The following is a 24005-nucleotide window of genomic DNA, read 5'->3' as shown; positions in this document are numbered from 1 at the left end:
CAATTTACATTCCGAACAGCAGTGTATGAGGGTTCTTTTTTCCCCACAACCTCTCCGCACTGCAACAATTACTTTCAATGTAAATGAATTAAATGATCCAATCAAAAGACATAGAGTGTCTGGGTAGATAAAAAAAAAATCAAGACCCTTACATATGTTGCCTTTAAGAGACTCACTTCCGATCAAAAGACATACACAGACTGAAAGTAAAGGGATAGGAAAAGGTAGTTCATGAAAATGGAAATGGAAAATAGAGCTGGGGTAGCAATACTGATACCAGACAAAATAGACTTTAAAACGAAGGCTATAACAGGAGACAACAAAGCACCCAGTAATCCCATTTCTTGATATTTTTCTGAAGAAACCCAAAACACTATTTCAAATGGACATGTATATCCATTTGTTCATTGCAGCATTATTTACTATAGCTAAGATATGGAGATAATCTGGGTGTTCATCAATGGATGAATAGATAAACAAGAGCTGGTATACATATACACTGGAGTATTACTCAACCATAAAAATAATGAAATCTTGCCATCTGCAACAACATGAATGGACCTAGAGGGAGTTAAGTCAGGCAGAGAAGGACAAATGTCATATAATTTTACTCATATGTGAAATCTAAAGAACAAAATTAATAAACAAAGAAGACAGAAACAAACTCATAGACACAGAACATTTTCATGGTTGCCAGATGGGCTGTGGGTTAGGGAGATGGATGAAAAGGGGAAAGGATTAAGAAGTACAAATTGGTAGTTACAAATAGCCATGGGGATGTAAAGTATAGCATAAGAAATATAGTCAATGATATTGTAATAACTATGGTGTCAGATGGGTACTAGATTATTGGGTTTATCACTTTGTAAGTTTATAAATGTCTAATCACTATGGTGTGCACCTGAAACTAATATAATATTGTGTGTCAACTGTAATCGAAAAAGAAAAAAAAAAGTTAGCCAATTAAACATATTATATATTATATACAAGTCATGTCATGATAATTTCTCAGAATGTAAGAGGGCATCTTAAATATTCTCAGATTAACTGAGACTGTCTTGGGCAAATTGGGACATATTATGACTCTACTCATACAGCTGTTTTTATACTGAAAAGAAGCAGATTGTAGCAGTTAAGAGCATAAAACCTTTAGAGCCATCGTTCCTGGGTTCAAAACCAGACATAAAAAGCCTAATTAATTTATCAGAGCATATTGTGGAGCCAACTATAATCCTTTGGATGAAACTCGTCAAGTCTGGCTCATCCTATTTCATACTTCCTTGTGTGTTATTATGTTTATTTTATGATATACATTTAATGTTGCTTTTGGACTTTAGATTATGTTCTAGCCTTTTACGCAGTTATTGCTCTTTATTCTCTTTCTCAAGTCCAATCTCCATTCTGTTTATTTGAAGGTCTCTTGAAATAGATTTCAATGCCCTTATTATTAATGCCTATGGCTGATACCACAACTAAATTTGATCCTTCTTTTAGAACTGTAGACTGATTTCTCATTGTGTCCACATGCTATTTAATGCAGCTCATTCTAGGTTCCTCTGTTAAACTTGTTGGGCAAAGTACAAGCACCCCATTGGCAGTACAGCCATTAGCAAGGAGCTTTTGGGGTTATATTTTCTAGGAAATCATAGACTCCTGAAACATGGCCTCTAACAACCCAATTTTTCCTGAGCATAGGTCATTGCCTCTTAATTATTACCTGAAAGGTAACCCCTGCCTAAGGAAGGTCTGGATTATAAGTGCCCATCATTATACCTTTAGGCCTCTTGATTGCCACAAATTTCTTTTTCTGTACCTCTACCTTACAAAGAAAGCATTTCAAGATGAAAAGAGGATATATTTACTAAATAGGCTTTTTAAACTAGCTTATAATGTAACATATAGAAATACCTAGCTTAATCAAGGCTTGATCTTAATTTATTAACATGGCTCAGATAAGAGGATAAAGGAGTGCTTTGTTAAATAAATATGTTTTTGTATTTAAAAATAACTTTCAAATAAATACTTAAAAATTGTTGACAAAAATGAATGATGAATTAGGAATGTGTATTATACTTTCAAAATAAGGAAGACACAAGAGGTCCATTTTATAAATGGTACAGGATTGCATTTTTACCAAATAAACAAGTAGCCAGATGTATGACTCTTAGGGGAATAGAAGTGGCCCCCTCTGGAAATTCCTAATATCTGGGATGGATAAGACAGGAATGGGTCCGGATACTCTAGAGCCCTAGAATTCAGGAAATGTGTTTCTTTTTGTTACAGATCATTCTGTGGATGTTAGATCTCCAAACAATACACTTCCTCAGACTGAGTCAGAGAGCCCCTTCCCTTCTTTCTGGCTTCTATTGCAGTAACTCCTCCGAATGGGCAGCCCTCCCCCTGGCTTCCTGTGCCTACTGCCTTTCAAAAGAGACATACTTTTTTGACACCCTCCCTCTAATCCCTGACAGGCCTCAGGAAAAGGATCTACAAGTCCCTTAGAAACCCTGGGCTAGTTCAGTCCTAAAGCCATGTTGTAATTGACTGAGTATAAGAAGTCCAGATATTCCATTGCTTTTATATATCATTTAAGCCCTATCCCTGAGAGGAAAAGAGAAAAAAGAATGGCCTCTGTCCTCGATTCCTAATTTCTTGGATTGTCAATAAAGCCAGGTGCAGTTGAAAGGTATATAAACTCACACGTGTTAAATCTTAATGCATTTTATCAGGTAGATACAACCACCAAATCATAACTTATTAAAATAAAAAACAATTTTCATTATGCTGTTTCAGAGACTCAGCCTCACATATGTGTTGTACATTAATTCCCTCAAATATAACATTCCTTTGCATTTGTGCAGAACCTTGTACATTAAAAAAAATGCTTCCGCTTTAATGACTCTTACAGATCTCTAGCCTTTATTATCTTCATTTTACATATGAAGAAGAAAAAAGTCCAGGGAAGGCACAGGGTAGAGATAGAAGCAGCATAGTATAAAGTCAAGAACTCTGGCCTAGGAGTTAGCAGACATGGATTCTCATACCCCTAACTTTGTCCCTAACTCGCTGTGTGCTTATAAGTAAGTCACTCTCCCTCTCTGAGCCTCAGTATCTGTATTTATAGAATGAGGTGATTGGGCTTTGTCAACCCTGTTTGCATATTGCAATCACCTGAGAGCTTAAAAAAATCCATTCCTCAGCTCCACCTCCAAAGATTTTGATTTAATTGGTCTTAGGTTACTGCGATTTCTACAACACCATATTCACTCAGAAGAAGCCAATCCAGGGAAAGCCACAAATCCAGTCTGGTATTTCTCTCTGAAGGAGAGAAACCTTGTCATTTAGTATAAGATCCAAGTACTATGGGGCATGTCCTAAAAGGGAGTTTGAAAGGCTGAGACTGTTAGAAGACATACTCAAAATCTGAAACTCTAGGGGTGAGCTCAAGGGCTCCATCCAACTCTCTCTCTCTCTCTCTCTCTCTCTCTCTCTCTCTCTCCCCCTCTCTCCCTCTCATGCGCGCGTATGCGCGCGCACACACACACACACACACACACACACACACACACACAAAGACAAATACAGAATCATTCCAGCGGAAGTGCTGTAGGAGTTTGGAGAAAAAAGAGTGCTGATATAAGTCAAGGACAAAATGGAGTTCAAGGATGCAGCTAAGCCAAGAGGTTAGTGAAATGGAGTTTTAGGTGAGAGAAACAAACTGATTATAGAGCTTTTTTCTTTCACATGGCTCATTTTCTTAACCTTTGTTTCTTTTTCTGGACCCACATTTAGTATTACTTCGCATTACTTTTTTTTCTCTGTTTCTTTCAATATAGCTTATATATTAAGATGGGCCCAGAGCCTTCATATTCTTGGGAGTCCTTCACCCTGTTGGAAGGGGACCTTTTAGAAAGAAAGTCAAAGTAAAATTGCTTAAGCCAACTAATCTCTGGTATTATATATAAAAAAATAATATTCTTTTCCATGTATTTCTTTTTTAGTGTTTCTTTTTGGCATCAGAGCAGCAAAAATTTGAAGGCTAAGATTAAAGTATGGGCCTAGGGCAAAAGGGCCAAGGGAGTCATTTAGTCTCCCTTTAGTTTAGGCCGGAGGATATAGACTTCAAAATGAGCCTTCAGAATGCATGTATGGTTCATTCATCTTATCACAATAGGAGATCATACAGGTGACTTGAATTAAAGCCCTATATTAATAAAACTAGGGTTTTTTCCCTGAGGACCCTACCTGTTTTTTGTCCTTAGTAACCTGTAACAACAGTGTTATCAATTCTTCAAGGACTTGGTGGCTTCAGATCCTTGTTATCTGTGTCTCTTACCATCAGAGATATGACCACTATCTGATCCAGTCAAAAGGATTGCCTGAATACTTGAAGAACGATAAACTATGAAGTAGGAATATTGCCTGATTTTTCAGGGGACTGGTGAGCAAATACATTTGGGAACAACATATATAACTTTGATTGTAATGACAGCAAGATCTCTAAATAATGAGCAGTATCATTCCCAAGATATCTTTCCTTGAGGGGCTACGTGTCTTGTCCATCCTGACCTTGAAAATAGCAACACTGATAGTGTTGTGATGATAAATTTGAGGGTCAATATAAGGATATGAGCCTAAATTAGGATAAAAGGACAAAGGATTTCAATGTTATCAAACCTTAGGCCAGCAGTTCAAAAGGGGTACTAATGACCACATGTGGTCCAGCCTAAAATATCAGGGTAGAGGAGAAATATAGAATTTGGAGGTCGAGATTTTTTCTACATTCAAACTAATAAAAAGTCTACCGGATTACTACAAAGTTTTTTATCTGAGCAACCAGAAGTTTGGAGTTGGCATTCAAGGAGATGAGAAAGGCTGCATAAGTCAGGTTTGAGGAGAGAAAGATCAAAAGCTTGGTTTGAACATGATATGTTTGAAATTGTTATTAGATATCAGAGTAGGGATGTGAAATATCAGTCGGATATGTGAATAGGAAGTTCAAGGGAGCAGTCCAGGCTAGAGATATAATTTTGAAAGTCATTGTATAAATGCTATCCTTGGAGCAGATTCCAAGGACCAATCCCTGGGATACTTGAATATGAAGAGATGAGGGAGATGAGGGGATCCAGCAAAGAATATAGAGAAGGAGCAGACAATGAAGCAGGAGGAAAACCAGCAGAAGTGTGTCATCCTGGAAACTAAGTGGTAAAAGTGTTTTTAGGAAGACGGAGTGAGCAACTGTGTTAACTGCTGCTTATGAGTCAGGTACAATGAGAACTGATAAGTTATCAATGGACACACTAAAGTGGAAGTCACTGGAGAACAGTTCTGGTAGACTGTTTGGAGTGATAGCATGATTTCATTATTTACTTTGAAAGTTTTTCAGAATTCCCTTATGCTCATCTTTTCTTATGTGAAAAAGGAAAAATTAAATCAGTGGAATGCATTCAATACTTTTATGACATTGCCTATAGATATGAAAGCATATCAATTGAATGTTTTTATCAACTAGATGCTTTGAATTTATGTAAAAATGGTCTGTAGGGCACAAGGAATTATTATGTATGAGAAGGTAGTACATATGAATATGTTTATGTGATGTCATCATAATTAGTGGCTGAAATAGAAAAAACTCCAGTCAACCAACAGAATGTTTTATTTTCATGTTGCAAAATAATTTGTTTAGCCAATTTTCCCCAAATTTATTAACTTGACCAGTTTTCCTGCTATTACGCTGATGGAGCCTAAATGAACATATGTGCATTCATGTACATGCATTGCCTTAGACATGCTTTTCAAAGAGCTCAGTAAGATAAAGTTTCTTTTTATACTAAGAGGAAGGATATTCGAGAATTTTTTTATTCCTCCAGTTGAAGTAGGACTTCATTTCCTTGTAGAAAAAAAGCCCATCAAAGCACATCAGAGAATACATAGATTCAGGAAGGCAAATTTAGTGTATTTCTGAGTATCACATGTACTTTAAAGATGGTAGGTTACTTCTAACTCACTTTGAATGAATGTGATTAAAGATGTAAAGAAAAGCACCATCCTAGTGTACCACTTTAAGTTCATATGTCTCCCTATATCCACACAATTACCTTGCTGTCGGTAGTGGAGCCACAATGCTACCCCATTGCTGCTGAGGCAGAAGATGCCAAGGTACATGCTTGAGAACCCACACATGCACTACCCAGAAGCACAGGGAAAATAAAATCCCACAGGAAAGGTATTTGACTAATGAGATGGGAGATAGGAGATAAATTCTTTTTCTTTCCTTCCCCAGATGGGCCGTATGGAGATGCAGTAAGTCCTGTCATAAGAGATCAAGAAATTAGCTTGCCATGAAACAGATTGCAGCCGACACAGTGATACACTCCTTTATGTTTGCTCTCCTGCCTCCCCTACCTCACTCCTGTTTCTCCTTACTCCTACTTCCCGAAGACTGAACATAAACTTTTGCTTCAAGCTTTATTTTCAATGAAACTCAGACAAAGACATCTGGAAATTATGAAGTCTGGAATTAAGTTATAATTCCACCCAAACTCCGAACTGTGTGATTTTGCACAGGTTATTTTCCCTTTCTGTGCATATTTTTCTCCAACTATAAAAAGCTGATGTTGGAGTATATGTTCTTTAAGGATCTTTCTGGCTCTGAAATAATGTCAGGGTAAAAGGTTATCAGCGTGAAAGAGGCAATGGGAAAAGGTAAGGTATTATACTGACCAATGGTCATCAGTGGATTGCTTACATTTGAATCAGAAGAATGCACTTGATATAATGAGTAAACTTGAATGTTAACAGCTCCAAGCAATCTCACGTTCCAAAAATAGTTTTAGTTCTACTTTCTGCAGAAAAATAGAATTAGGTTTCCTGGATCTATGAAGAGAAGGCCAAATAAACCTTACCCTCTCTGGCACAAGTGAAAATACTTCTCTACTAGCTCTACAACATAAGCTGTCTTAGAAATGGCAACTGGCTGCAAGCATAATTTCAAAGGCAGTACTGGAGAAGTTTGTAATGTCGCCATCTCAGGAACCAAATACAACTAATACATGATGTCTGTAACTATTGCTTCATTCCTAATATGGGTCCACATTAGTTTCAACTCTTAGGCTACAGGTGGACTGTTATTAGGGAAAGGACTATTCATCATTTGAAGCCGTCATACCAGAGGGTGTTACATTATGCTCCAGACTTCTATACCAAACTCTGGAGCATGGACTCAGGAGTCAGACCATATAGGTTTGAATCTTAGCTCCACCATTTACAAGCTTTGTTACTTTTGGCAAATCACTCAGCCTCTCTGTGCTCCAGTTTTCTCATCTGTAAAATGGCAATCATAATAGTACCTGCACCATAGAATTACTGTGAAAGTTAAATTGCTAATATAGGTAAATGTGCTTTAAATCATGCTTAGCACATAGTAAGCACTATACGTGTCCACTATATTTATTATAGCTATTGTAGTGAGGGAAGATGGGCTGGAACCAAAGAAAAACTCTCGGCTAAAGCCATATGAAATGTATCAAGGGACCAATATGTAGAAAGCAGTAGAGTTAGGGGGTAACAGATGACTTAACTGCAAAAAAATGCTAAGCAGGAAACACCCTCTAAATATTCTTGTTTATACAGTACATGACACAAAGTAGAAAAATAATGAAAACAGAGCCTCTCTGCAGGATTTAGAGTTCTTTCGTATATATTTTAAATATACATGTGCAATACATTAAAATATATAGAGATGTGTGAATATATATATTTACAAATATATATATATATATCACAGAAGGGATACATATGCACACTCACTCACGTCCGTGTGCATACCCCAACAGGACCCATCTATACGTAAACCAGATGCAGTCCATATCAGGCCAACTTGGACACAAGTGAAAGCCCTGACTCAGCAGCAGATTGCAGATTGCAACTACATTTGAGTAACCCTTCAGTTTCTTCTACCAAGTGTAAGGCCATTTAGAAATACACTGAGAAGAGCTCATCGGGTATGGCAGAGCCCAGAGCCCCTCTGGCAGTGTACAATTTGCCTGAGTAAGGACTGCAGGATTGGGTTATCAAGGATGAGGGACTTGTGTTATTTTGGGCCCTGAAACTAATAAGCAAATATCCATAGAATAACTTTAGCTCCAGGTACAATGCACTAGTGTCATAGAATCCTTATATATCTCAACTCTAAGCAAATTTCAGGCAGAAGCGGAAAGAAGTGTGTGTTGCTACTCATCACCATCCAGCTTGACCCAGAGAACTGGGCACAGCTTTTAAGGGTATATAAGTTCAAAGTTCAATCAGGCAGACTTACAAGATTTTTTAAAAAGTACTTAAAATTGAAGGATCTGAAAGCAACATAAGAGGTTACAGGTATTGGTTTGGGTTTATAAATGTTCCAAGAAGCCAAACCTTATATATGGCACCATTTGCAGCAATATCATTAACATTATTAATAATCATCATAACATATTTATATATACAAAAATAGAGCAAAGCAATTCTAGAAGAGGAGGCGAAAGTGAAGGTATGGGGCTGTGTACAGCCCAAATGTCAGTACACTTCAGGAAGATCCAGAACCAATGAAGACTGAGTGGCACATATCCAACAAAGGAACACGGATATTCCCTCCTTTTCTTCCCCCTGTGTATGACTATACATTTTTCCCCACCTCTCTACTCTGCAATACACATCCATGCACACTTTAATAAAAGAGATGATATATAGAGAGTCTGGAAGTCTTAAACTAAATTGGAGCACCTTGATTTCAAGCAAGTGCCCTCAATCTCTAAAATCTGTAGTGAATTTTGGATTCACTTACAGAGGGAAACCATATCTTATTCCTGTGTCTTTTAGTAGCAGTCTTTAGGAGCCTGCCATCACCACTGTAGCCTTTTCCCATTGAAGGGCATTCACAGCACAGGCTCTTGGTCTTTTTAAAAACACAAGTCAGTTCTCAGCATTATACATCTTTCATCTCAGTTTTCCACTGTTGCTGAAACTTAGGTTCTCAGGCAACTGTCATTGCAGACAAAGCCAGGAGCGAGCACAGTGTGTGTAGCAAAAGGTAGGTGCGATGGCGAAGATACAGCTTGATTCAGGCGTCCTTAGGCTTTTCTTTTCCACTCGAGCTTCTACAAGGTGACGGAGCCAAAGGTGATGTCCACTTATGGCAGTTTTGACACCTGATAGTTAATTAGCTACCCACCAAGCACTGCATAAAGACCACCACGCTAACTTGGCATGGTTCTCAAAAATTGAATGGAAATGGCTTTCTGTCTTTGTTAATAGAATCCTAGGAGAAAAGTCCCATGACTTAATGTGGCGCAGGGTAGAAAACATTGAATTATGAGTCAGAAGTCCCATATTCCAGTTTCAACTCTGCTATTAACTCATTGAGCAAATCCCTTCCTATCTCCAGGTCTCAGTTTTCCCATCTGTAAATAAGGGCATTGAACTAGATTAACAGTTAAGATTCCCTCCAGCTCTAAAGTTTTATGACTTTTGATGTCCATTACTAAGGCCTGAGCCATGCAGTCTCAGGGCAGTTAGCTTCTAAGAGAGAACAGACCTCTGTAATATCCTTTGCTGTGTTCATTTAGCTATAAAGCACGTCTGCCTTTGGCACTTGGGTCAGACATACAAAGTTATGAGCATCCTGATTTACTATCCTACTCAGCATGCTAGTGGAATCTGTCAGTACTATAAGTTGGTTATTGGGAAAGGGAGTAAAACTCCAACTAATTAAACCTGGAAATGTAAGATAAGTTTGCCTCATATGCTCACAAAGGTTAAGTGTGGTTATGAGTGCACACACACACATCAGGATATAGACTATTGCTAGTGATCAGTTCATTACAGTAATCCATTTCCCTTAATAAAAATTAGTAAATAGTATAGCATAGCAAAGTTTGGCGTCAAAGGAAACACCTACGGAAAAACAGCACTTTTGGACACATTAGAGAAAGAAAGAGGGACAGGTAGAGAGAGACAAAGATAGATTAAACAAGATAGAAATACAGGCAGAGAAAGGCTTAGTCTGAGAGAGAGGGAGGGAAGGAGCAAAAAGAAAGGGAGAGAGGAAGAAAAGAGTGGGAAAGTAAAAGAGGAGAAAATGAGAATGAAGGGTGAAGGAGTACAGAACAGAGTAATGAAAGAGGAGGAGAGAAGGAGAAAGAAAGAAGACTAAAGAAGAGAAGGTTAACAAACAGGGAGAAGGGGTCAGATTCCCTGGAATATTAAATGCTGTTCCACGTGGACCTGTGAAAACCATCTTAGAAGAAAGCTTCCAAAGGCACCGTGGAAAGCAGAGTGACGCCCAGAGCCTGCATCGAGAGGCATTACATTGGGGAGCCCCTAAACCTCCACGTTGCTGGCTCTGTTAGTCCTCAGTGTTCAAATCTTATGCCTATATATATCACCTGAATTTGCCATGACAGCCGTAAGGGCTGAGATGGCGGGGTGTTAAAAGGTTGAAGAGGAGTAGGATAGATACTGTGAGAAAGAACAAGGCATCCTGCACCAGGATGTGCTTGGCCATTCCCCTGACACTGCAGGAACAAAATTGGTGAAGCCCTAACTTTGGCTACTTTACTCCCTCTTCCCCTCTTCAAAGGTGAGGCCTATGCTTTACTGATGAGGGCTAGAAGGAGAAAGCTCTGGATCCATTTTGTGGGAAGGTCATACAGACTTTTCCTGGGCCTTGGGGAAAGGCGCACTACCAGAAGAGATTTTTCTGCACACAGTGTTGGTGTGCCTCTTACAGCGGCAGCCTGGTCGTCTGAGGTTGTCATAGCCCTGCTGGCACAGATGGAGGCATCCACGGGTAGGCAGGTAGCAGCAGAGGCAGGGTAAGAAGAGGGAGATGAGGCTCATGGCTGCCCAGCGGACGAAGCAGGAGCTAGGCCCACAGGAGCAGGGCTCATCAGCGCAGTTGTCTTCATCATCAGTGGAGCAGTGGTAGAAGAGGCCCTTAACACAGCAAAGACAAGAGCCATAATCGAGGAGGCTCTCGGCAGAGCAAAGGCAACGCTGGTTGCACAGCCAGCAGGAGGGGAGAGGGCGAGCTGCTGTGCAGAGGACACATTTGCAGCGCCCACACTCCTCGCAGATGAAGAGGTGCTCACTGGGGTGCAGCGCAGATTGCTCAGATTCTCCCTTCAGAGCACCATCAGCCTTTGGTTGGGCCCCTGCTCCAGGCTGGGTTCGGATGATGGACTGGCCTGAAGGTGAGGGCGTAAAGCTGGCTAAGAGCCTTTGATCAGAGGCAGTGGTGCTATGGGACATTGAGCTGGCAATGCTAGATTGGCTCAGATGCTGAGGCAGGGGCTGCAATTGATGGCACTGGCTGAGACTGCGGGGGAGCGCAGTAGGCATGGTAGCCAGGGACCAATCAGATTTGTGGGTTTGCACGATAAGGGAAGGGCTGGAGAGGGCCTGTTTACAGGGGGCTGGAGGCCGGTCCACATAATCATTGCTAGCATGAGTAGAGCGCAGCTGTTCAATAGGCAGAATTTGTTGGAAATCATCTGTCATTGCAGCATCCATTTTGTCTTGATTCTTGAGTTCTGAGTGGCTTTGCGTCAGGGTGGCACTTATGGTGATAAAGAGCCCTTGTAGTTACATGGACATTATGACACATCAGAAAATCCTAGGAGAGAAGGAGTAGAAACGATTAATGAGAACACGTAGGTATGAGTACTTTGCAGGAACAAGCAAAGCTCAGGCTCTATTGCCATTGCTACCTTCAATCACTTTCCAGTTGTCTTCATGTTACACTTTATTCTGTAATTGACCTCACTTACCTTTTTACAGGCAAGTCTGGTCATCCCGTCCAGACGACAAAGCACTTTGGGAGCAAAAATCAGATCATTGATTCCTTTTGTATTCCATCATATGACTAGGGTCAGTGGAGCAGCTAGCTCATTCAGATGTTTGCCAACAGAGAAATCTAGGCCTTAAGTATTATAATTTTAATAAAAACGGACACTAACTTCAAATGCAAAAGCTACTTCCTGAAGCAATGTTGATGGAAAAAAGAAAGCTTCAAAAGTCTTCCATGAAATGTTGCACATGAGTGTGTGTATGTGTGCGTGCATGCATGTGCTGCTTTTGGTAAAATTTGTGACAAGTGTGAATAAATAGGTGAGAAAGGACATTGCTTGATTCAATGAACACAGGCAAACAAGCAAGATATAATGGCAGAGATATGGCAGAGACACAGAGGGCAGAAATTAGGTTTTCTGTAGGAATACAGACTTTCCAAGAGTGTAAGGAAGCCAAGACTAATCGTCCTGCAGTTGTTCTCTTCTTATAGACTAATTTCACCCATCAAGGAGGTGATTCCTGCTAAATGGCCCCCAGCTCCAGAATCAAACTTTTGCAGATGTGGAAGTAACACTGGAGATGGGGGAACCATACAGTATGAACTGTAAATTATTTCAAATATCACCTATAATTGTACCTATTACAATCCTAAATCAAGTTTTTATTGATGGGGTTTACTAGACAGAATCTGCATGGAGTGCTTTTTTCTATCTTTACTTTACACAATACAATACAATAAACTAGCTTTCTTAAAAAGCAGTGATGTTCTTATACCAGATTTAAGCTAAGTTGAATATCTAGACAGCTCATGCTCATGTCTCTATTGTACCATAATCAAGAAGAATTAGGGGTTATTCCCTAAGGGATTTGATTGATCTGGTACTGATGGTGGTGACCATGAGGAAAATAATGTACACAGAGTCGATTACTGTATTGCAACACTTGGAAGATTGAACAGCCAAAAAGTTGTACATATGGAAACCTAAACACAAATCTAAGAGTCATCCTGGAGGCATTAGGACCTAGGAAACACCAGCATGAATAAAGTACATATTTGAAATCCATCAGATTTCAGGCCATCTCAAAATAGATTGATTACTCACACTACTGTATGGGATGGAAAGCTTGAATGAGTAATAGAAATGAACAAGTGAGAGAGGGTAGTTGTTGATTAGCGAGCAAAGATGACAACGAAATGTGCTCAAAGTCCAATAACAGGAAAAATAAGGATGCAGTTCATAAAGGACTCAGTGGCTAATTACATGACCAGACTCATTGCTTTTCGAGGCTATATCCCCATGCAAACCCGTTTGGTTGAATTAATATCTGTTCATTTTTTTAAAAGAAGATTTAATTTGGCTCAAAATAACTTTTCTGGCACATCGCATCATAGAACAAGTCTAACTATAATTTCACTTTTTAGCTGTTTGTTTTGATGTTATTTAATGCAGCACAGAGGATGCAGATAAACACTATGGGAGTCTAACACTCGAACATCTATATAACATTTGTCAAATCACTCACTTTGTTTGGGCCGTAGTTTTACTACCTACATGATTTTGAAGGACTGCCCCATTATGATCTATAATTCTATAACTACATAATTTGACCAAAGAATTCTCTTCATCTACACCTTCTACATCTTCAATCCTTGAGGGTAAACTGGGCAACATGCCCTTGTTTATTTATTTAGGCATTCAAAACCAAAATGTCTTTTTTATTTACTTGGACTCACAGGCCCCCCGAAGCCTCCCACCTCTACCTTTGCTGTATCTTTATTAAGATTCATAGTCTCAGGACTGGAAAAGAACAGGTAGTTTTCATTTGAATACCCAATAAACAAGGGGGCATTGTTAGCTGACTTGCAGGGTATGTAGATGTAGGAACTTTGGATTAGGAAGTCTTTTGAGAAATTTATAAGAAATGTATTATTCATTGATCAGGTGAAGAAAAAGTGTGGGGACCTTCAAGTGCTTTACACTGTAAGAACAACATACATGCTGGCTGCATTAGACTCATTGATTTCTCAAAGGAAACTAGATTCGAAACATATTGGAAATTCCAAGAATCAATAACTGAAAAGAAGGTGCACAAGGTCTCAAAGCTACAGGAAATAATCATATGGGATTCCAGGGATGTCTCTAGGTACCTCAGGGTCATGCTCAGAAGGTTGAAAGCTAAACTCGGAGGAATCTAGGTTATAATAGTAATGACTCAGAACCATGTTCAAAGGGGATCCTGTCTTGGCAGATGAAGGGCATATGGTGTTTAGATTGAGAAAGTGTGTTTCAATATTGATTAGGTGGCTACAAGAAAGGAGTTGAGGTGCTTGGTTGGATGATTAAAGGAAGCTTTGGGCACTGGTCTGAGATGATGTAGTACTCTCTTGATTACAGGTAAGGGGATGGACAGGATGAGCTCAGAAGGTTTCTTCTTGCCCTGTAAAATGGACTTTAATTACAATGGACTGTGAAAGATCTGCAATACAGTGGGTAGTAGGACCTAGGTAAAATCAGGGTGTAGACTAGAATAAAATAGGAATGGATGACAATAAATTGTTTGCCATTCCGGAAGTGCCGAATCTGATCTGGCCAACAGGATGAACTGAAACAGATACTGTAGGGGAAGGTAAGAGAGGGGGAAAAGTTCAGAAATAAGCAAGAGATTGCCACAGCACATAGATTAGATGAAAAAAATACTACTCCATGCATGTTTATGATTTAGAAATCCACCCATTAAAGGGCCATTCACTGTGAGCAGCAACAGTTAACAAACCATGCTGTTGGTCAATTCCAGATTCTATTAAATGAGAGAAAGAATATACATATCACATAGTATTAAATAGGAGCCAAGGTGATTACAAGTCTTGGCTGCACATTGATGGGATCTAGTGATTTCTGTCACGTAGTGCCTCTGCAGTAATGAATGATGCATTGTAAACCCACTCCCATCTGAGTCCCTCTGGCCAGGTGCTCAGAGCTTTCTTAACAGTTTTTCTGTAGCCCTAAAATTTGCTGTGTTCAACCTAAACAGAAATTTATTTTCTTATGCCAATTGAGGGACTAGAAAGCTAAATCTATTCAAGAAATGCTGTTTGTTAATGAAAGAAAAATGTATTTTCTCCCTGGAACCTCCAATCTGCCATGTTGAGACTAAAGTTGAAAACTTTCCTATCTAAAGCCCTTCTATGCTAACACCTTAAGACAGTTCTGATTTCTATGATAAATCCTTTCTGATATAATATGTCTCGATCTCAATTTCAAAGAAGAGGGGGGAAGAGAAGGAGAGCTTGGCCCCTGTTTTCTTCTACTCCCATGGGTTCAATGCTGTTTTGTACCTTCACTGTGTAATGGCTCTGGGGTGTGTTGCTTTTTTCTGTGCTCTGCTGTTATATACACTCCTTCTCAGAATAACTGAAAGCAAACATAGGGGGAATTTCTGCCATGGCTTTATATGTTTTCTTAGTTCTACTGTTCCAAAGTCTGCTCTCTCAAAATCCCTCTCTGTGCAAAAGCATTTGCATCTCTATCACAGCGCTTCCCCCTTACAAATACCAAGTTGTATATAGTTTACATTACTAACCTCTCAGCCACTGACTGGGCCTCCCTCCTACCGCATAGATCTTGCTGAAGCTGCCAGGTTCTCACCACATTTAACTCTTAACTTGTCACTTTGCTACCCTAGTCCTATTCATTACTTTAATAGTTTCATTAAGAATCATAGCAATTTATTTCAAACCAGGGAGTCTTGCGGTTATAAGACCTTGCATTTTTAAAGATATAGGTGTTTTAGTGATGAGCAATATAGGGGGAAATTGTAATATCAAATACATTCGCACACTTCTGATCCTGAAAAAAAAAAAGATAGTTGTTCATTTAAGAAGTAGGAATCTTTCTTTGAACCCCAAATCCTTTCATAGGAGACAAGAAACTTAAGTTCTAGTCCTAACTCCAGCTTGACTTTGCTGTGTGACTATGGGCAAGTGACTTCTGTTCCAAGCCTCAGTTTCTTCATCTGCAAAATGAAGGGGTAAGAAAGGAGAGTTTAAAAGCCCCTTCTTGTCCTGATGCTCTAAATTTTTTATGCTGGTTTTGTTGGTTCCATTCTCCGTCTCAAAAGTCTTTTATGAGGAATTAGTCTCCTTTCCTTTAGGTTCTTTACTTTCTCACTAATAAACTCCTCAACTTGGAATAAAATGTCTCCAAACCCAAGACACTCAGATCACTATCTAGGCTGTTTCATAGCTAAAGAGACCTGAAAACGAACCACACCGAAAACAAAATGTATAGAATGTTAACAATAAAGTCTTTGTAAATATTTATTTAGAGGTACAGGGGAAAAGACTAATACTTACAGATAAACTGCTAGCCTCTGCCTCATTTGTATGTATGTGTGCTGCTGACTTGTTGGGAACATGATTTAACCCCTGGAATATCCAAATTCATGTGATAGCCCATTATGTTACAATGAAGTTTTAATGGGCCTAGAAAAGCAACAATAGTTTGCATTTCAAAATAGATTTTCTGTTGAAGAGTTCAAGGTCTATTTTCTGTTCATTCAACTTGGTTTGCAGCATGCAGAGGTGAGCGATAATTATAATTAGACAAATGGAAAGGCGTGTAAACCACTGCCCTAGGTCCTATCAAATGCCTATTGGCTAATTAGACACGCTCACAGGTTCTCACTTTTGACAAAATTTCCATATGCCACACAGAGACATGTGCACACACACCCAGGCATGGATCCAGAGATTTCTAAATCATTGCTCTGACTCAATGTAAGTAGGGGGTTATGCCGTGTCAGCTTGCGCCATTTCTACCCAGGGCAAGGTGATGTGATGAAATCTGAACGATGCACAGCCCAGACTTGTGAGCCAATAGCCGACTAGCCCCACGCTGACAGGATGCCCGCTGGGCAGCCAGACTGGCCTCAGCACGGGCTCTCCCTACGTCCTCAGTCTGCGTGCTTAGGCTGTGCTATAAGGGGCTTAGGCAAGCACCAAAATGCATCGAAAGGTCAACAGGCTAGAAATCAAATTGACATTTGGCTACAAAAGGGTTATTCTGAAGTTCCATTTTGATTTATAAATATCCAATAAGGATAGTTTTCTGCAAGAGCTGATTCATTAAAATCTCATTTAAATGGTTTTCATTTTATTTTACCCACGCGCTTGCGTTTGTGCGCGTGCACAGGCGTGTGTGTGTGTGTGCGCGCGTGCACACGCACACACACACACACATTCATACACAGACGATGGCTGGAATGAATGGCAATCTGTGCACAGAAAGAATTCTGGGGTCCTTAAGAGCTAATCTGTATGGCTTACCTTGAGGAAAGGATCTATCCATGCTGAGAAATGCAGAAGAACTAATGCCCCATATGGCTCAAAGGACCTCTTCTCCTGAGTCTTTAGGTTTCTCCACCTCTCTTCAGAAAGTCTTGAATGAAAACTCCTTCACCGGCAGTGGAACCAGAAACAGAGATAGTTCTGTCTCGGTCTTTCTGACACAGCAGAGAAAACGGAAAGGAAAATAAAAAACGGTGGTGGGGGAGGAGAGTCAGTCCTGTAGTGGCAGATACTTTGTATAGATTTTCCTTGCAGATCTAAATCTTGATGCACGTATTCCCCAAAGAAAGCTCAGCAGGGTAAGTTATTCACCTCCTCCTCCTTTTCTTTCTCCTCCTCCTTCTCTTATTTCTCCTCCCCCTCCTCCTCCGCCTCTTTCTCCTCCCCCTTCTCCTCTTCCTCCTCCTCTTTCTTTTCCCCCTCCTCCTCCAGCGTTTTCCTTCCCCTCCTCTTCCCCTCCCCCTTCCCCCCACCCCTTCCTCCTTCTTTACCTCCTCCCCCTCCTCTTTTTGCCTCCGCCTCCACCTCCGCCTCTGTCTCCTCCAATCTGACAGATGAACCGAAGCAGCAGAAACTGCAGTTGTAGACACAGGGTATCTCAACAGAGCAATAGATACTGATAGTGTGTGATTATTTACATAGCTCAGGGTATGTTGGTATATAATCTCCAGAGAGCGGGGGGAGGGGTAAAATTGCAGTGTGTTTAGCTCAGCTAGCTCGCTGTTTTGTGAATGTAGATGATTTCTGGAGGTCTTGTGAATGGATTATATGGGGAGGATGGGAGGGAAGGGATTTATTGCTCCTTGTTATAATTTCTTTCTCTCCCTCTCTGTGTCGTTTGTTTTCCCGGAGCTGTAGCTCTTAATGCTTGGCTAAGTGGCGTCATCCAGATGAAATTGAATCGACCCATTAGAACTCCCCATAGGAATCTCTGTATCCGGTCCCTGGGTAATGACTGAAACAGAATATAAAGAGGAATGGGGGTGGAGTGGAGAGTAACAATTTTAAGGAGGCCTCATTTAAATATCTCTGCCAATCACAGTCCTACCAAGCCACTCAGCCCTTGCTGAGTGATTGCAGCTTCAATCAGATGGAGACAGAGCTTCTCCTTTGTTTAAGGGTTTCTCCCACCTCTTTTCTACATTCATTCCCACTAATAATGATTATCCATCCATCATTCATTGGGAAACCATTAACCAACCTACTTTCCCTTTCTGTATTTAGTATGTCATATATTCAACAAATATTTTTTGAGTGCCTTCCTTTGTGCTAGGTGTTGTGGATTCAATAAGGAAGACAGAATCCCCGCTTCCAGAGAGCCTCCTTGGAACTGCTAGGCTTCTGAAAATAAAGCAGCTTTATTTTCATTTTTCTCTTCAAGCAAAGGACAAAGCTTTCTGTAAATTATCCTCAGTTCATTATTTAATTCAATAAGAAGGGGTCTTCCTTCTGGGCATCCAGACAGAAGCACGTGGACGAAAACAAGCCTCATATTTAAAATCAAAGAGATATGATTTCAAGTCCTGCTTCAATGGACAAGTAGCAGGAGCTTGACCATCAACATTCTTAGGATGCTTTGGTTACCCCATCGATAAAATTGAGATGGTAAATGGTGACAGTTCAGAGTAAAACAAACCTGTGACTCAGGAAACTAAGATTCTTAATCTTACTCTAACTCCTTGTGTGACCTTTGCAATTTACTTTTCCTCTAGTGTCTCAATTTCTACGTTTACATGAGGTGATCTGATTAGGTAATTGTTAAGTTACCTTCTAGCTCTAACATTCTATTTACACCCTCTCGGGAGGGGTAAGAAAACAAAAGAAAACATAAGAATAAAAACATGTATGTTTGTGTGGGTCTGCATGTGCATGTGTGTATGAGTATAACAAAAGTGTTCCAAACTCTTCCATTGATGTGCATGTATGTGTGTGTATTCTAGACAAGTTCAGACCTCTTCCCAATCAGAATTTCCAGAATCAAAACTTTTTCCTATGTAAATTCTTCTCTTTTGTGCCTCAAGCCTCTTCCTTACTCTTATCACTGACTTGAAAACCATTAAAAGTAACCTGTAAATTCATCCACAGAAAAGGGTAGACTTACTGATATATTCATCAACCCATTTATTCAACAGGTATTTATTGCACACCGACTATATGGCAAGCACTGTACTTACTAGGTTCAAGTTAAACAGATCAGGCTTAAAATTTTTATTTCTCATTTTATGAGTTGACTTTGGGCAACTCGATTCATCTCTCTGAGCCTGTTTCTTCATCTTAAAAATGGAGGTACCTACATCGTAAGATTGTGCTATTTCCTGTAAATTGAATAAGGTCTTGCATTTAAAAGGTATATCACATTCCTAGAATGCAGTGTGTTAAATCAACAGTAGATATGAATATTAAGAAAATTTTTCTCACCCTAATGTAGCCCATAGGAGTAGCAATAGAGGATTTCAATTTGAAATTCTTTTATTTTTTAAAGTCCAGCTTTTTTTTTCATTTTTTCATTTTTCTTTTTTTACTCTTCTTTTTTATTTTTTATTTTTCAATTACAGTTGATACTCAGTATTATTTTATATTAGTTTCAGATGTACAGCACAGTGGTTAGACAATTATATAACTTATAAAGTGATCTCTTCAATTAGTCTAGTACCCACCTGGCAATGTTTAAATTCAAACAGATATATGACAAATATATCTTCCTCAAATGTGGCTTATTTTCACTTTATTCCTTTGTTCAAACTAATTTTTAGAGCATTAAGTCTAAATGACTCTGCCTGTCAATCAAGTTATTCTCCAATTCTGTACCCTCCACTTCCCTCCTCTTAACATAAGACAGGTTGAATGTTTCAATAAATACTTGTACTGTTTTCGATACATGGTTGGACATCTGTGGATGTGGAGGGCTGACTATATGCATTGTTCTATGCCATTTTATATAGGGGATTTCAGCATCCACAGACGGGGGTTCCTGGAACCAAGCCTCCATGGATACTGAGGGACAACTTAAGTTTTGGGGGAGTCAAAAGTTAGATGTGGATTTTTGACTGCACAGGCGGTTGTTGTCCCTAACCCCTGCATTGTTCGAGGATCAACTGTATAATAATTATATATTATTAATTAATATATAACTAATAAACAAATCTCTGCTCTCAAGGGGATTCTAATTTAGTAGGGAAATAGCAAATAGACAAATGTAATAAAAGATATGTGCCATGGAAGGGAGCGGAGAGGAAATATACCTAATCTGGTATTGAGGGGGGTTATGGGATGCTTCCTAGAAAAGGTGATATTGAAATATAAACTTGAAGGATGAGAAGGACATTATGAACAGAGGGAATAGCATGTGCAAAAGCCAAGAGTTAACAAAAAGGATGACAGGATGAACTGCGAAAAGAACCATCACCAAATCTGCTAAACTCAGTGTAATGACTAGCACAGAGTTGATGCTCAGAAAATATTTGATAAATAAAAGAATGAATGAAAACAATTGTAAGGAGAGAGAGCGGAATGAACAAAGAGACAAATATGTAAAAACAACATGTTTTATAAACCATTCTAAGAGGGTCCCCTATATTCACAGCCTGAATAAGTTAGGAGCAGAAATTTTCTCTAGACGGCACCACCCACATGTTTTATTCATATTCTTAGAATGTACTAAGCTTATTTAGGTGTTCCTAAATTGTAGCAAGTGGAAATAGATTATACATGAAAAAAAAACTTTGTATAATGGTCCAATACAGTGTCTAAAATAATCATTATCAGAATCTTCATCCACAAACCAAATCAAACATCAAATTCTCTCACCCTATAATTATAACCCATTCTCTCTTATTTTGTGTGCATAAAACACATATTCTGCACAAATCCTGAAAGTATTTCCTCATTCCTTTTGTTCCCAGAATACAGCCCCAATCCATTTGAGAGCCTGTAAGCTCCTATATGAGGCCGGCTCTGTCCATACTCTACTGAAGTCAAGAGGAGCTCTTTAGATGTGCCAGATGAAAAGCTGACCTATGGTCATCCTGATTCAGCAGTGATGACGCCAGGAGAAGTAAGCAATGCCAAGGAAATATAGATTCTTAACCAAGAAGCCTATAGAGATGGTGATAATTATTTTCTTTTCCACAGAAGCTGACAAAAAAGTAAATGAGCAATATCACCAATAATGAGAGAATGCTATAGGAAAGTCAGAAAGAAAAAAATAACCTGGGAGAATATAGAAGGGTAGGAGGGAGGGACGATGTGGTCCTGTGGAAAGAAAGCTGGACTAAGAGTAAGGAAATGTAAATTCCAGTATCCTAACCTGCTGTGTGGGTATGGCAGCTCATTTCTCTTCTCTGGGCCCTATTTTTCTCATCTATAACAGAGCGAGTTTCAATGTAATTCAAAACAATAAAATTATTCTTAGTACCTACTTAATATCAAGCAATATACTTGATGTGAAAGATACTGAGATAAATGTGACACAATACGCCATATATTAGGCCCTCAAAATAAATGGGTTGAATGAATAAACGAATGTTCTTATCCTCTCACTACTCACAGACTAGTAGAATAAATAGACTTGTAAATACATAAACTGCAATAGAATCTGTCACTGAATCACATGAGAGGTAATAGTGGCCTGAATCAAGACTGGGACAGCTTGAATGGAGAAAAGTGAATGATCTGTAGAATGTAGAATAAATAAGACTTAGTGACTTATTAGACATGGGATGTTAATCAAGTCATTTGCTAAGATATGGAAGGAACATTTAAAAAGTAAGCTTTGAGTACATTGAGTTTGAGGTGCCCATGTAATATCTACATGGTAATCTAGGCAATATTATACATAGGCTTTGGGCTTAAAAGAGAATATGGATCAAGAATAGAAATATAGGTACCAGTAGTGCACAAATTTAAGTCACGTGAATGGATGAGCCTAGACAAAGAGATTGTGTGTTCGAATGACTGAAAGGTAGAAGACAAAAGTCTGGAGAACACAGATATTTAAGGGATTGGAAGGAAATGAGGCCATAAAATAGACTGAGAAGGGATGACCAGAATGGAGGCAAAAGAATCATGAGTGTGCGGTGCCTGGCAGCCAAAAAATTATAACATTTGAAGTTGAATAATCAACTATCAATTCAAACAGAGTGATCAAGTGAGTTATATAGGTATATAAAGTATCTACTGGTTTGGCAATTTGGAAATTATTAGTAAATCTTGTGGAAGTGCATGTATCTTTCAAGCAGTGGTTCCCAACCAGGGCTGCACATCAGCATCATATTTTGAACTTTATCAATCTACATATTCCTAATCCTAACTTCTAGAGATTCTTCTTCAGGAAATATTGGGTAAGATCCAGAGAATCTGCATTTTCAAAAATCCCACATGTTCCTTGAACGTACCATGCTTTTTTCTTACTTCTAGACCATTACGAACACTATTTTCCTTGCATTATCTTATGGGAGTAATGGAAACTCCATAATCTACATCTCTGGTCCAGACTTCCTAGAGGAACTCTAGACCCAAATATCCAACAACTGATCAGACATTTCCACCCATCATCTTCATTTAGCCATCAATGGTGATGTAGGGTAAAGGGGACTGCTATTTTATGTATGGTGGTTATGGAAAGTCCCTCTTATTAGGTGATATTTGAGCTTAGTCACAAATAAAGTGAGAGAGCAAGCCTTTCAGCTATATGGAGACTGCAACTCCCACATGGAGGGAACAGTATATGTAAATCCTTGGGGCCAGACTGTGCCAAGCATGTTCCAGGAAGAGCAAGGAGATCGGCATGCCCAGAGAGGGTGGAGTGAGTGGATGCTGGTAGCAAACGAAACCAGAGAGGTAGCAGAAGACTGGATCATGTGGCGTCTTGAAGACCATGCAAAAAGAGTTTGCATTTTGAGAACATATTGTAGGTTTTTGTCCAGAGTAGTGATACAATATAACTTGCAATTTTAAAGAGATCACTCTGGTTGCCCTGTGGAGTATGTATTTGGGAGAGAGACTTAGGGTAGAATTGGAAGTTAGAATTCTGAAACTCTTGTTATATTTTCTTTCATCAAAATACCTGAGGTTTTTCTCTTTTTTTTTTTCCACCTCAATGAAAGTCATCACCTATATTTTCCCAACACGATGTGTATGTATCTAAACGTACCTTAAGTCTCTGTCTTTTCCTAATGTATCCTAAGTTTGGCCTGTCTACCAAACTTACGTGAGCTTCCTAATTTGTACAGCCATACCATTCTTCACGGGACTTACCTCTATGCCACTTACTGTGTGATTTAAGTATGTCTTGCTAGGCCCCTGTATCCACTTTCATGTTCCGTAAGTGCACCACAGAGGGGGTGAATATTGTATCAAGTATCTGGCCACATGATGTTTAGATTCTGCTATTTACTTAGCAGGATGCTTCCTGCTTCATGTATATATCAGCATACACTTGACTTTCTTCAACTATGTAACTTTTCCTCCACATTAAGAAGTTTTAAACCTTAGCAATGAGGTAAAGAGGCAAGCAGGGTAGGACCTTGGGAACATCAAGAGCTTTCGAGGTGGCTGATGTGTCCATGTTCTGCACTCTCCTACAAGGGAGGACAGCCTGCTACAGGTGACAACAGCACAGGATTACATTCGGTTCTGGGAGCAGTTTATTTTCAGAACTGACATCCTACCCAGTACTAAATATAGCCAGTCTCTTCCTTTCAAACGAGGGTTTCTTTTCTGTTAAACTTCAATAAAGCTCTTAGCTCTGTATTACAAAGTCAGTCTCCCTCCCTCCCACCTTCCTCCACCCCCCCCACTACCTTTATGAAACTTATTATTGTTATACTCC

General features: G+C 39.4%; 1 protein-coding gene across 1 annotated transcript; it reads right to left on the bottom strand.

Annotated features, from left to right (window-relative positions):
- Nucleotides 1–5197: 5197 nt before the first annotated feature.
- On the bottom strand, nt 5198–17556 carry SPRY3 (sprouty RTK signaling antagonist 3). The gene is made up of 2 exons (XM_016136918.2): nt 17156–17556; nt 5198–11653 (listed from the first exon to the last, which is right to left on the bottom strand). The coding sequence occupies exon 2, from the start codon at nt 11548–11550 to the stop codon at nt 10684–10686; it is 867 nt and encodes a 288-aa protein (XP_015992404.1). The 5' UTR covers nt 11551–11653; nt 17156–17556; the 3' UTR covers nt 5198–10683.
- Nucleotides 17557–24005: the final 6449 nt, after the last annotated feature.

This window comes from Rousettus aegyptiacus, unplaced genomic scaffold (assembly GCF_014176215.1).
Source record: "Rousettus aegyptiacus isolate mRouAeg1 unplaced genomic scaffold, mRouAeg1.p scaffold_m13_p_9, whole genome shotgun sequence".
In the NCBI taxonomy this organism is placed as follows: domain Eukaryota; kingdom Metazoa; phylum Chordata; class Mammalia; order Chiroptera; family Pteropodidae; genus Rousettus; species Rousettus aegyptiacus.
The sequence above is the reverse complement of the archived record's forward strand: the minus strand, read 5'-3'. Positions and strand labels throughout refer to the sequence as shown.

Excerpts from the sequence above, each read along its gene's own strand:
- SPRY3 (XM_016136918.2), bottom strand. The coding sequence starts at position 11,550 with ATGGATGCTGCAATGACAGATGATTTCCAACAAATTCTGCCTATTGAA.